This window comes from Penicillium canescens (assembly GCF_028828765.1).
Source record: "Penicillium canescens strain IBT 15451 chromosome Unknown utg000009l_segment0_segment0, whole genome shotgun sequence".
NCBI lineage: Eukaryota > Fungi > Ascomycota > Eurotiomycetes > Eurotiales > Aspergillaceae > Penicillium > Penicillium canescens.
The window spans coordinates 1,563,849-1,575,986 of record NW_026703971.1 but is presented as its reverse complement, the minus strand read 5'-3'; the positions used below and the strand labels follow the sequence as shown (position 1 = coordinate 1,575,986).

The 12,138-nt window shown below is 48.9% G+C and overlaps 4 protein-coding genes across 4 annotated transcripts; 2 read left to right on the top strand and 2 right to left on the bottom strand.

The window, feature by feature from the left end:
* Window positions 1–916: 916 nt before the first annotated feature.
* N7446_011987 (uncharacterized protein) lies at window positions 917–1,677 on the bottom strand (the record flags this gene model as incomplete). The annotated part of the gene is made up of 3 exons (XM_058520729.1): window positions 917–1,187; window positions 1,246–1,409; window positions 1,465–1,677. 3 exons carry the CDS (start codon window positions 1,675–1,677, stop codon window positions 917–919), a joined length of 648 nt encoding a protein of 215 aa, XP_058367015.1.
* A 1,888-nt stretch (window positions 1,678–3,565) lies between these two features.
* On the top strand, window positions 3,566–4,270 carry N7446_011986 (E3 ubiquitin-protein ligase; the record flags this gene model as incomplete). Its single annotated transcript, XM_058520728.1, has 1 exon — window positions 3,566–4,270. The coding sequence occupies one exon, from the start codon at window positions 3,566–3,568 to the stop codon at window positions 4,268–4,270; it is 705 nt and encodes a 234-aa protein (XP_058367014.1).
* An 816-nt stretch (window positions 4,271–5,086) lies between these two features.
* N7446_011985 (HNH endonuclease signature motif containing protein) lies at window positions 5,087–6,818 on the bottom strand (the record flags this gene model as incomplete). The annotated part of the gene is made up of 2 exons (XM_058520727.1): window positions 5,087–6,324; window positions 6,383–6,818. The coding sequence occupies 2 exons, from the start codon at window positions 6,816–6,818 to the stop codon at window positions 5,087–5,089; spliced, it is 1,674 nt and encodes a 557-aa protein (XP_058367013.1).
* A 2,411-nt stretch (window positions 6,819–9,229) lies between these two features.
* Window positions 9,230–9,954, top strand: N7446_011984 (uncharacterized protein; the record flags this gene model as incomplete). Its single annotated transcript, XM_058520726.1, has 2 exons — window positions 9,230–9,753; window positions 9,819–9,954. The coding sequence occupies 2 exons, from the start codon at window positions 9,230–9,232 to the stop codon at window positions 9,952–9,954; spliced, it is 660 nt and encodes a 219-aa protein (XP_058367012.1).
* Between the last annotated feature and the right edge of the window lie 2,184 nt (window positions 9,955–12,138).

The window sequence follows — 12,138 nt, the reverse complement described above, 5'->3', positions numbered from 1 at the left end:
TCGCGCTGGCAAATCGAGGGTGGGGACTGAGCGATCATTTGGTTGTGCGCAGAACTGCCGATCTTTTCTTGTTTCACAGCCCTTACCGTGTCTGTTCATAGAGATACATCCATCAAGAGCAGACTTGGCATCCATCTTGTTCATTAGAGACACGGGGAAATATGTGATAAGACTTAGGGGTTGATAACGAAGGGCTGACTATTAAAACATTCAGAGCATACCGTCTCCTGGAGCGAAGCCGCTGAATTGCTATGTGCCGCGGCCGAGTGGATCCTGCGGAATCTACTATTTGTTCCCCGACGAACCATAATAGGCAGTTCAAGTGCCCCCCGGGGTACCGCTTAGTACCATGCGATACCCCTAAATATCCCTATATCTTATAGCTTGATTTACACTTTGTTTTGATTTTGAATCTTATTAGATAAAGTTATGTTGAGATAGGCCTATATTATACTACTAAAAATGCTCATCAATAGCTATCGGCAAATATAAAAAAAATTTCCTTGTTGAGATATATAGGTGTAGCATATATCGCGCTTACTATGATATTTGGGTTGTGCAGCTTGCATATGAAATACGTTATATATTTCTTAATTAGTGAGCTATTGGATGAGACACGTTCGACGTCGTGGCAACTTTTGCCAACAATTATACATGTGTACGCATTATTTCTTTTCTAATTGATTATGTGAGGTACAAACGAAGGCGTTGAGTTGAAGCCTCAGACAATGATCCATATTGGATTTGTCTTAAGAAGCACATGTACCAAGCCTGACCTATCATAATCAGCCCAGCCCCCCTTTCCTCTGGAAAAACGTCGGCCTAAACACGAAAAGTGAAATAAATATGCATAACCCAGGGCATTGACGTCATGTGCAGTCTTACAACGTGGTTTGAATGAAGTTAATCGGAGAATTTACCAGCTGGTTTTGATGAAGACCGTTGCGCTTGAGACGGCCCGAGTAGTATGAGCTGCTGTTCCGGAAATAGGGGTGGATGCAGGCTTGCTTCGCCGAAAGCCGGTGGGCGGGGTCGTACTCGAGCAGGGCATCCAGCAGTTCGAGACCAGCTGGCTCCATGCCAGGGACAATCGACGCATCGGGGCGCTTCCACTTGGGGAAAGTGGCCTTGCAATCTGGAAATAAGTGACGTCGGGCCAAAGCTCTTCGTCGGGGGTGCCGAGGACACTATAACGGAAAACACGCTTAGTGAATGGTCAATCACCAAGTGAAAAGAAGGATCTACCGGAATATCTTGAAGATCTCGTCGATCTCCGAGTCACCGGGGAATAATGGTTTGCGGGTGTACATCTCGGCGAAAATAGTGCCGACGGACCACATATCAACACCAGTGGAATACTGGCGGCCCCCAAGCAGGATTTCGGGGCACCGATACCACAGTGTAACGACCTGGGATAGAATGCGTCGGTGAGCTGAGATGTAGCTTGAGAATACCAGTGCTTACCTCATGGGTGTAAGTCCGTAGAGGGACACCGAAGGCTCTTGCCTGACCAAAATCGGCGAGCTTCAGGTTACCATCACGGTCAATGAGCAAGTTCTGGGGCTTCAGATCACGGTGCAAGATGCGGCGACTATGGCAGTAGCGGATTCCCTCGACTAGCTGGACCATAAACTTCTTAACCATAGCATCGCCGAGTCCCAGGGATGCCATCGGCATGGACGATGCTGAGCAGTTGGACAATATTGGGGTCCTGCATTTCCTTGAGCAGCGAGATCTCGCGGATGGTAGTGCTAAAAACACCCTCATCTTCGGCCTCCAGTCTGATTTTCTTCAGAGCGATAATAAGGCAAGGATGGTTCAGCTCGCGGGCCTTGTAGACGATACCATACGTGCCTAGAGACAAAAAGACGCGTGAGCTGAGTTTCGAGGGACGGTATCAAAAAAGACCAAAAACCGCGTCAAAAGCCCGTACCTTCGCCGACTTTCTCAATTTTCTGTAGTTCTCCATGGAAAACCTGACATCTGATACTATTCTGGACTTGATTGTATCAAGAACACGAGAACCGAGAGTGAGTGAAGCAGGTGGGATGGATGGTGGAAGGAATGAGGGAGAGAAGACACTGGAAACTAATGAAACTCACATATAGTCGAGCATTGAATTTCGAGACCACGAAGTAAGTCAAGTAATGTCTCGATACTACAGTAGATCTCGAATTCAGTTTGACTTCACTCACTTGATTCTCGCTTGAATTCAGGCTGCTTTCTACAATGGTCTATGTATTTTACACGAAACTTGCATACACACGCAACTTCCGTACCTCTCCTCTCTATCTCTCGTGACAATAAACGTGTTGGATTCAGACGGACAGGCTGGGCACCACGTGGCATGTCCCCTTTGCAAGTAACGCGATTCTGTCGTGATCAGAAATACCAGATGTTAAACTACTGATCGCCCGATTGTCCCAAAAAGTCGTCTTAGTTAGACCCGTCTGCCGGTCGATCGTCTCCACGGCAATCGCATTCGCTGTGGTATGAATGCCAATCCTCTCCCCTCCGCCCTATCGCTTCTATTATATACATGTAAGCAGTCCTCGACGGCCTTCTGGGCAGCAAGTGCGCCGATGTGGGAATCCTCGGGGACGTGTCTAATTACTTCGGTGTCGTAGAGAGTAATGGACGAGGCATGCTACATCTTCAGACTTTGGTTTGCGAATATGAATATGCCCTATATTCGCATTCATTTATTGCTTTCGGAGACCTAAATGCGCTGCTTCGTCCGGTCGCAATTTCGCTCACGGAAGACGGATGAACATGGAGTAGGTGCATCCTAACTACTTTCCCCAGTGATAACTTCAACATCATCCAAAATACAGAGAAGTGAAGCAAGACTAATATAAATAGTTTTCTAACACATTCAAATATATTTATGTTTCTGATAGATTACAGTAGGCAAATTGCTCATTCCCAATCTTTAAAGCGAATGAATAATCCATGCAATGAGATACCTCAATCTTCCGGATTATTCATAAGGGAACACGCCGCGGCAAAGTTGAGACTTTCTTCCCAGGGCTGATCCAATTCTTTCTAAGAAGGCAGAGAACGAGACATCCTCGAGATCGACAGTCAACACTTCATTCGGCTTTAATCCTGTGTTGCCACAGACTAAAGAACAAAAACTATCTAGTCTTTCGTCCCAATACTTGGCCTTCTTTTTTCACATAAAGCTTTGAAAGCGCCCATAAGTTGGGATTGTAACTCCTTTTCATTTCGGTAAGTAGATGGTATAATCGCTAAACAATCGTTCAAAGAAGCTTCTCCTAAGTACTCAGGGCTCGTTTCTCCCTGAAGACTTCTCAGCCTCCTGTGAGCTTCCTTTTCACGCCGAAATTCCGCTTGACAACCATACTTTCGCGAAGGGATGACTTTGCGTCATTTGCGTCAAGTCCTGCCAGTCATGAAGAAACATGATGCCCCCAGTGCGGTTCCAATCAATGCGCCGATGCCCAAGACAACAAACTATCACCGAGTCGATTCGAAGAGGGTCTGAGGCTGATCTCAATGCTGCGCAAGAAATCCTTCCGGGCGGGGAGTTGTTGTCAAAGGCATGACAGAAACTACCTCGATAAACGACTGCGCTATTTGCTGGACGGAAGCCGAGAACCCAGTGCACACAGCTTGCAAACATGTCTACTGCGCTGGCTGCTTCGAATACCTATGCTTTGCTGGTGTCAACTCTGACGCCTGTATCCGTTGCCAAGATGACGCTGGCAAATACCATGAAGTGCTCCTCTTGGCCGAACTTCAGGCGCACCTTCCGTCTGCTGTCCTTGAAGATATTCTTGAGAACGCTTTCACAACTCACGTAACCCGTCATCTTCACAACCTGCAATACTGTCCTACCCCGGACTGCGGGCAGCTATATCGGGCCACAACTCCAGCGGGACACAACGATGGCATTGCTGATACCGACGAAAGCCACTTGTTCATCTGTCCTGCATGCCTCGTGGCTGTATGCACGGCCTGCAAAGTCTCACACGATGGTCTGGCATGTGTGGAGCACAGTGACTGCGCATCCGGCGGTTACCAGGCATTGCAGACGGCCAAGAAGAAATTCGGCATCAAGGACTCTCCCAAATGTGGCATCATGATTGAGAAGACGTTCGGCTGCAATCATATGACCTGCTCAACTTGTGGAGCCCATATCTGCTGGGTGTGCTTGAAGTCTTTCTCGAAAGGAGATCTTGTGTACAAACATATGAGCCGCGAGCATGGTGGGATTGGTGTACATTACTTCCCGGATTTGGCTTAGGAAACAAACCAACTGGAGAAAATCGAGCGGTAGAGATGCTTTTACTAGCACACCGTTGCGTTGCCTCTTTGGCGCTGCCAAACTACTACAGTCACTCCTTTCACATGCTCTAGTCATTGTTTTGACCCAAAGAAGAGAGAATTGCTGTGATATGAGGCTGGTGCAGATCAGGAATCATGTGGCATCATCGGAATTAATTCCCGCACTATCTATATAACCAAGTTGATTTTCAAACAACCTGATCTTCTCATTGTATATATAACCTCAGTCAATCTCTCTGGAACAAGAACAATCAATCTTCCTTTGAACCACAACAGTCCGAGGTGGACATTAACAAAAGGTCTACGGGGACCCGCCCACAAGGTCGACATGTGTTCGCCGCTGTGTTAGGAGTTTCTTCAGAAAGGGGAATCATCATTGGACTACTCCAGTGGGTTCGGATCCATGTATCCTTACGCAGTGGAGACCACGCCCGGGCTTGTTTCGTCCCGGGCTCTGCGCGATGATTCCGTAACACCGACGGTACAAAACTCGGTAGGCTCTAGACTCCCAGTGCTTCCGCGGCCAATCGCCCATGACCACCATCCCCATCCCGGCCCCAAAGACAGAGATTTTCAAGGAGTCGGAGTAGTATGGAGAGTGGAAAAAACTCGCCAAAGCGACAGCAAGCTGTCGACCACACGCCGACTTGCGACCTTCTCCCTACTCGAAGTGAGGGTCCATCGTTGATCTTAAATCCCCACAATCGCTCGTGTCGCAAATGGCAGGAGAATACCATGTTGTAAGCGCTTTAAGGAGATCCATGCTTCCCCTGCATCACCCTCTAGGCCTTTCGTTCTGATACGAACGTCTCGCAATCTTGAACAACTCCCAGCTAACATCACCTATAAATCCCTCCGCATTAACAGGTGTCATATATCGATCATATTGGACGATAAAAGGCTCGTCCACAGAGCACGATCGTTTACGTTTGCGTGCCCGATCAGAGCAAAGTGCTTCGACTTTGTGCAGTTCCCAGTCGTCCGTCTTTGACCTTGATCTACCTCGCGGAGAGGAAGGTAAGCTATCGACGTTTGACAATGAACCATCTATTGACTCAGAGTTGTGCTGCTCTTCCCGAGACTGAGTATCTCGAGCCCGCTTCGATGGATCACCGGAAGTATGTTGACCGGCATGACTGTCTGGGTTTCTTGACACCGAACGTGACTCCAACACAGTTAGACTTGATAGTTTAGCCAGCTTGGTTTGTAGATCAGGTGGTGTATCCTGGCCAGATATCGTTACACTCTCTGACCACGGCATTGGCTCTACATACGCCATCTTGGCAGCCATGTTCTCAATACAGCACATCTCGTAGTGATGCCGCAGGGCAGCCCGATCTACAGACCTAGGCACTTTGGCGACAGCCCCATGATACCCAAGAAGGACATCGTATGGCATGAAAACTCGGATCTGCAGGGTTTTGGGGTGTATGGAAAAGAGCCGCGCATCAAAGAGTTCATGAAGGTGGCTTAAGAGAAGAATCCCATTGGCAGGATCCCATGTATTTTCCCAGGCCTGCATCAAGCGACGGTTACTGGAAACTGCGCTCTGAGGTTGTACTTCGCCGTCAACAGCTTCCGGGTCAGGATATAAATGGTAATGTTGCTGCGGGACAATATGGCATGCGTGTAAAGCAGGACCGATAGTCGGATTGGCGTACCATGACCGCCCCATGCCCGAGACCGCACACTGGCGAGCTGACGCGAGACATGAATCTCGGAATCTGGCAATGACGCGTTTGGCTCGTTCGGCCTGGATGTTTTCTTGGGGAGGCGTAACCATGTCGGGGAGATCGTCTTCATCGATCGAAGGCTGGCCGATCTCCGAGTCCTTACTCGGGGATACAGAACCAGATGCCGATCGTTTCGAGGGTGATCGAGAGCCTTTCCGTGCGCGTGCTGTCTTTCGAAGCGGGTATGCAGCGAATCGTGGGTCAGCGGAGGGCTTCTTCGGCGGCAGGTAGCGTGGTTCTACGCGGCGGACTGGCTTGGGAATGTGCTGTGCGCAGCCAGCTATGGGGATGGTTAGCGATAAGCTGTCATACGCACGTGGTGCAGCGCGTTTACCAACCAATGAAATGAGCGTCCACTGGGTGGTCAGTCGACAGGGTGCACTCCCGGTGGATAAAAACACGGTATTGAATTACTGGCCGATCGTCTGGCATCTGCGATGTCCCTTGCGGAATGGCTGGGACTGGGCGATCAAGATTATTGCTATGTACAAAGGTCGGGATAGGATGGTGGTCGTCGGATATGTTTATCAAGCCCACCACGCCAAAAGCGACATCATCCCAGATATCTGCAGAATTGGTACAGCTAATAGAGTCCAATTCGTCGTGCGGTATCTTGAAACACAATCGCATCTCATCCACGATGTCGCGGAAAGTCATGAATGCATTTTGGTCAGGTTGAAACGTGCCGGCAAGAAGAATGTCCCCGCGCGTCGCCAGGAGCTCAATGTTCCAGCCAAGGGTGCGCATCGTCGGCGTCACGGCTGAACTAGACATACTGGGTGGTTGGACGAGACCAAGGGCGCAATGACTGGATCCGAAAGGCAATGCAACATAACAATGTCAAAATAACGATATCGCGCTGTTTGGCTGGGTGGGGCTACGGATTAGTGTTGATCCGAAGTGCTTCACTATTCTTATTGGCCGCCAGCACTGATGTGATGGTTGTGATGGTTGACCCAACAACCGAAATTTCGCATGTGGTGATCGGCGATGCTCGCCAATTTCTGCATCACCTCCGTTGCAGTTAATACGCCGCGCGGTTCCTGTTCTCCATCCATTAGTTGCCCTACTGTATATTGACGAAGTTTGATGGGAACTCGGTCTACGCGGCAGGAATATCAGGTCTCAAGGGCCCTGAGTACTGTTACAGCGAAGAGGAAATCGGGATGATCCCGTGCATTCAACGGAGGAATCAAGTCTAGAGAAAGTAAGAAGAAGAGAATCTATCTGGTGGGTTGGTGTTTGATATATCCCACCGATAACGAGCGCCATTCCTCTCCCGATCCAGTAACTTTGCTCGTATCACCAAACATGCAAACTTTAGGATGCAAACCTCACCTTCACATACTGAACACCAAACTGCTCGTCACAAGTACGACGATGGTTCATTCCTCGTATTACCAAAATCTATAGTACATATCAAGGATCAGCCGCCAATCAATGGCTCAATTCGTCAAGCCTCCCCGGCAGCCGTGATTGGCTGAAGGTAGGCATATCTGAGACAGGAATCATAGACTAGGGCGTGGAAAGGACCACCGTGCATTAGCGAGTGAGCGGTTCACGGCCAGTGCTCTCTTAACGCCTACTCCACAATCTAGAATGGCGCGCTACGTTGATAGAAGAGCAGACCTAATTGCGGATCCTCGCGTCGCTGGCACCTTTCTGGTGTGGACGAGCAGTTCATATGAATAGTTGGTTGATTTGGTGGTGATTGAGTGGGCGGTGGTTGAATAGACACGTAACTAGTCGAATGGGTAAGTGGCCCACTAGTGGGGTCATTAATGGGTGGGTGAGTGAGCAACCTAAATCAAAGGGACCACGCGATGTTGTATCTGATTACATCTTAATACAGTACGAGTCATACACTACGTTGTGATTGTTTTTGCCCCCAGAATAGACTCAGCCGCCTACTAGTTATTGGACCCCTGTGAGAGATTAAACCATTCGTTATTCCTATCTTCCCTAGGCCGACGTCATTTGTTTTATCTTGTGGCGGCGCATCTTACACTATTAGCCACAAGGCACGGGTCGCGGGCGAGCTGCGGCGCGGGGAGATCCGTGTGCACGTGATGGGAGGTCGCATACCTGCGCAACCACGGGCTGACGCGATATATATATTCAGAGGTGTCCAGGTCCATAAGGCAGGCTGGCTTCCGCGTCATTCTATCGCTTAATCGACAAGTACCATGAGTTTCTGCACTTTGCTCTATCCAATCGCGGACAAGCGCATGCAGGAATGATGCGTACAGCTGGAAGGGCGCCAATACTTTTCCTACACAGGCCCTGAAAAGAAGCAACTATGAAAGAGCAGAGGATATGTAGCCTAGAGGAAAGCACATGCAGACTTTCGGGCATACATCTAGGGAGAAACGGGAGCACAGCAGAGGCAGGCAGATCAGCCAATCATGCGACAAGTAATTCGAGCGAGGGCTGACTTGTTCATGTACTAGGGTATAGGGTCTGGCAGGGATGCGAGTTCCGCAACTTCGAAGAAGCTGTGCCCTCGAACGTACTCCGGCCATCGGGTGAGCTCAAGCCATGGCGAAGCCTAGCCACATCGTTCTCTGACGGTGCGATCCCATCTTCTGCCACCGCGATCCCGTCGGATCGAAGAAGCGCCATTTCAATCTGGTCCTGGATGAAGGCAGCCTCGTGGTTTCAGGCGCTAGTGTCTGCGAGGCTGGCCGCTTTTCCGGATCCGGTGTAACGATAAAGTACCTGCTGTGGGTCCCATATAAAAGTAGACGCTAGCAGTGAACAGGGCGTAGCACTGCTAACGGATCTTTCTCTTGGTCCTTTCTCCGCCCTCCGGCAAGCGGCAGAAGGGCCATGTTTGGCGCGACGATGGGCCTTCATAGTCTCGATCGTGCGACCCGCATATTGACTGTTTACGACCGGGCAACCATAGCCACGATAAACTATTAAGCCGGGTATTGGCCGGGCATCAGGTGGTGGCGGGTGGAATGGCTCAGTGTCCGGGTTCCAGAAGTGGACTTTCGAAGCCTCGGCCTGGATCGCTGCTCGCTGGGTACTTGAACGGGCAGAGGGATAGCGGATATGCTTTGCAGTCAGGTGGGAATAAATATGTTGGGCAATCACTGCAGACAGGTCTTACAGATCCAGAACTGGTAGGTAATGTTGTAGGTAAAGAGATCCGCGATCGACTCCAGCCTTCCAGACATGAAATGGTCGCCGATCTTGACATTCTGCTGCAGTCCCGTCTCAAGCATTGGGCTCAGCATAACAAGAACAAGTATCACGAGAATATTGTTGTCTACCGTGACGGTGTCTCGGAAAATCAATACGATACTGTCATTGGAAAAGAGCTCCCTCTGCTCAAACGAGCTTGTGAAACTATTTACCCAGCTAGCGTCACAAACCGCGGCCTCCCCCGTATGGCCATTATAGTGGTCGGCAAGCGTCACAACACTCGCTTCTACCCTACCGCCGACTTTGACGCAGATCGCTCCGCAAACCCAATGCCCGGTACCGTTGTTGACCGTGGAATATCAAAGTCCCGACACTGGGACTTTTTCCTGCAGACACACCCAGCGATTCAAGGAACCGCCCGCCCCGCCCACTACTTTACTGTATGGGACGAAATTTTCTCTACTGATCAGCCAGCGGCAACAGGGGTTTCAGGAGCCGCAGATGTCCTGCAGGACTTGACCACAAGATGTGCTATTTATTTGGCCGTGCGACCAAGGCGGTTAGTGTGTGCCCCCCGGCCTACTATGCGGATCTTGTGTGTACACGGGCACGATGCTACATGAGTGACCTTTTTGACCCTATCCCCTCTGTGACACCAGAGGCAAGTGTTGTGGGAACTGAGAGTGGTCGAAGTCAATTGCCTGAGAGCCATCAGGTTGTTGTGCATCCTAATGTGAAGGATACCATGTTCTACATCTAAATAATTGCTGTTTCGACGCAACAAATCACTCCTACCCAGGCTAAATCTGAATATCTATCTATAACAGTACATTGAAGTAACGTATTTCACTAGCGAGCTGCGCGCACGGGCGAGCTGCGCAGCCCAGAACACATAGTAAAAGCGATAAATTACAACATGATATTTCAACAACGATTATCTATATAAGCTTTCCCTTGTAGCCTAATGCTTTTTATGTGATATCTAGCCACTTGTTAGAGTTTAGGGGAATTTAATGTATTAGTGATTAAGATATATATATTTTTGGAGTTCGGCGATGTATTTTTCAATACCATAACAATACAAGTTCTCGATTTATTCAAAACCGATACATGATACTAAAAATGCTTATCAATTGCTATCAGCGAGTAATGAAATTAAATAAAAGCGTTTGTTGCTGAAGCTCGCTAGTGGAATACGTTACCTTAACGGTGATGAAGTAAGCTTTTGGTACACGGCTTCCCAGAACCGAAGGGCTCAATCCAATAAGGTGTATGGTAAGGTGTTACGAGCCAAGAGAACAGTTCGAAAGCTACATGTGCATTGCATTCAACGAAGGTATCAAGACTGGAGGGACAGGAAAGGAGATCTATCTGGTGAGATGGTGCTTGTTATGGCTCCGATAAGAAAACGCCTTCTTTGATCATCCAGACTGGGCCATTTTTGCTCCTGTCATCAAATCTTCAAAGTTTGTAGCCTGTCTGCATTCGATAGCCACAATGCACAGATTACGCAAGAGAAAACTTGAGTTATATGGCTAGACTCGCCTTTTTTGAGTTTATTCGCTTGCAAGCCCACTGTTGAAATGGCAGCCAATCTCTCTACAATCTCTGCCTAAAGGTCCGTCAACCCCGACCGCGGGGTAGATCTGACATTACTTTCGATAAGACGTAGATGTGAACGGGCTTGGGAAGGTCTGAAAATTGACCAGCTGTATCGATGCTCCTAGTGACTGACCAGGAGAGTCACTGTGATCCAAGGTGGAGAAGGTCCAGGTCTTTTGGTGTAGTAACTAACCATTTGACGAAGCAAGCCAATCGGGTTAACGTGGCGTAGGATGCACCCGCACCCATTTCATACTGGTGAAGGTTTCCCCGTTGCCCCTTGAAGACATAACTACAGGCAATCCCTTTTGATTTGCACGTTAATTAGACTAGTCTTCACGCGACTCGGGAAAGAAGTTCCTCTCGACTCATAGATGAGATAGTCGTCTTTCGGAACGTGCCTACGGAAGTTGTGCCTCATAACAGACGCTCTTCTTCCGCAACATTGAAACTCTACCCGCGAGGGCCGTGACCACCTGGTGATAAGACTTGTCAGCCATCTATCGTTGCTTCCCACATCTATAATCGCACACTACAATTTCTTTCTTCCTAGGGAGATGTCAAAAATAGGATACGTATACGGTCCAGCCAGCTACTAGCCACAGTTAGATCCACTCGCTCTACACATGTTTTCCTGTGTTAGACCAAGACCACCTATACACCGATCTCTGATCCCATTCGCTCTGCCGCATAATAGTCCATACTGTCTTAGCTTGCTCTGACAGGAGATGTGATGCTGTCGTTTCGCGTCTAGCAATCGGAAAACTGGACTTGAATCGTATCGTTAAGACAGCTCCGCGGACCAACCAAAAAACAGTAACTTGGTCGCTATACCGAACGATTCTCTTGGAAGGGGATACAGCGCAAGTGGCCTTCCAGTACGATGATTGTATGGTCCCAAAGTCTTTAAGTGAGGTGGACCATCTCGAGTTGTGGGCTGCCTATGCCCTTGCGGTATCATATCAGGGAGCATTTCCAATATGTGAATGGCTGGGACACCCATGTCGAGAACAACTGCGGTGTCGATTTATTTAAAGCAAATTGGCCGTGGCCGCTTATCGGGGCCCTGAAAGCATTATTAAGTCGCTGGTAAAACAAGGCAATTGAGTAATTCTTGGGATAACTTTCTTGGTTCCCCCTTTGTATGCCGCAGTCACCCTTCCGGGAAGGGTGTCTATCGTTGCCTTTACTCGAATGTAAGGCTGACTCGAACGTCAGTGGATGTTAAGGAAACATATTACTGGTTGCCACGTAGAACAAACATGAATTATTGGTGCAGTTGTTACTGCGAAATAGCGAGGTGGACCCAAATCAACCTGATAACCGAGGCTTCACGGCTCTT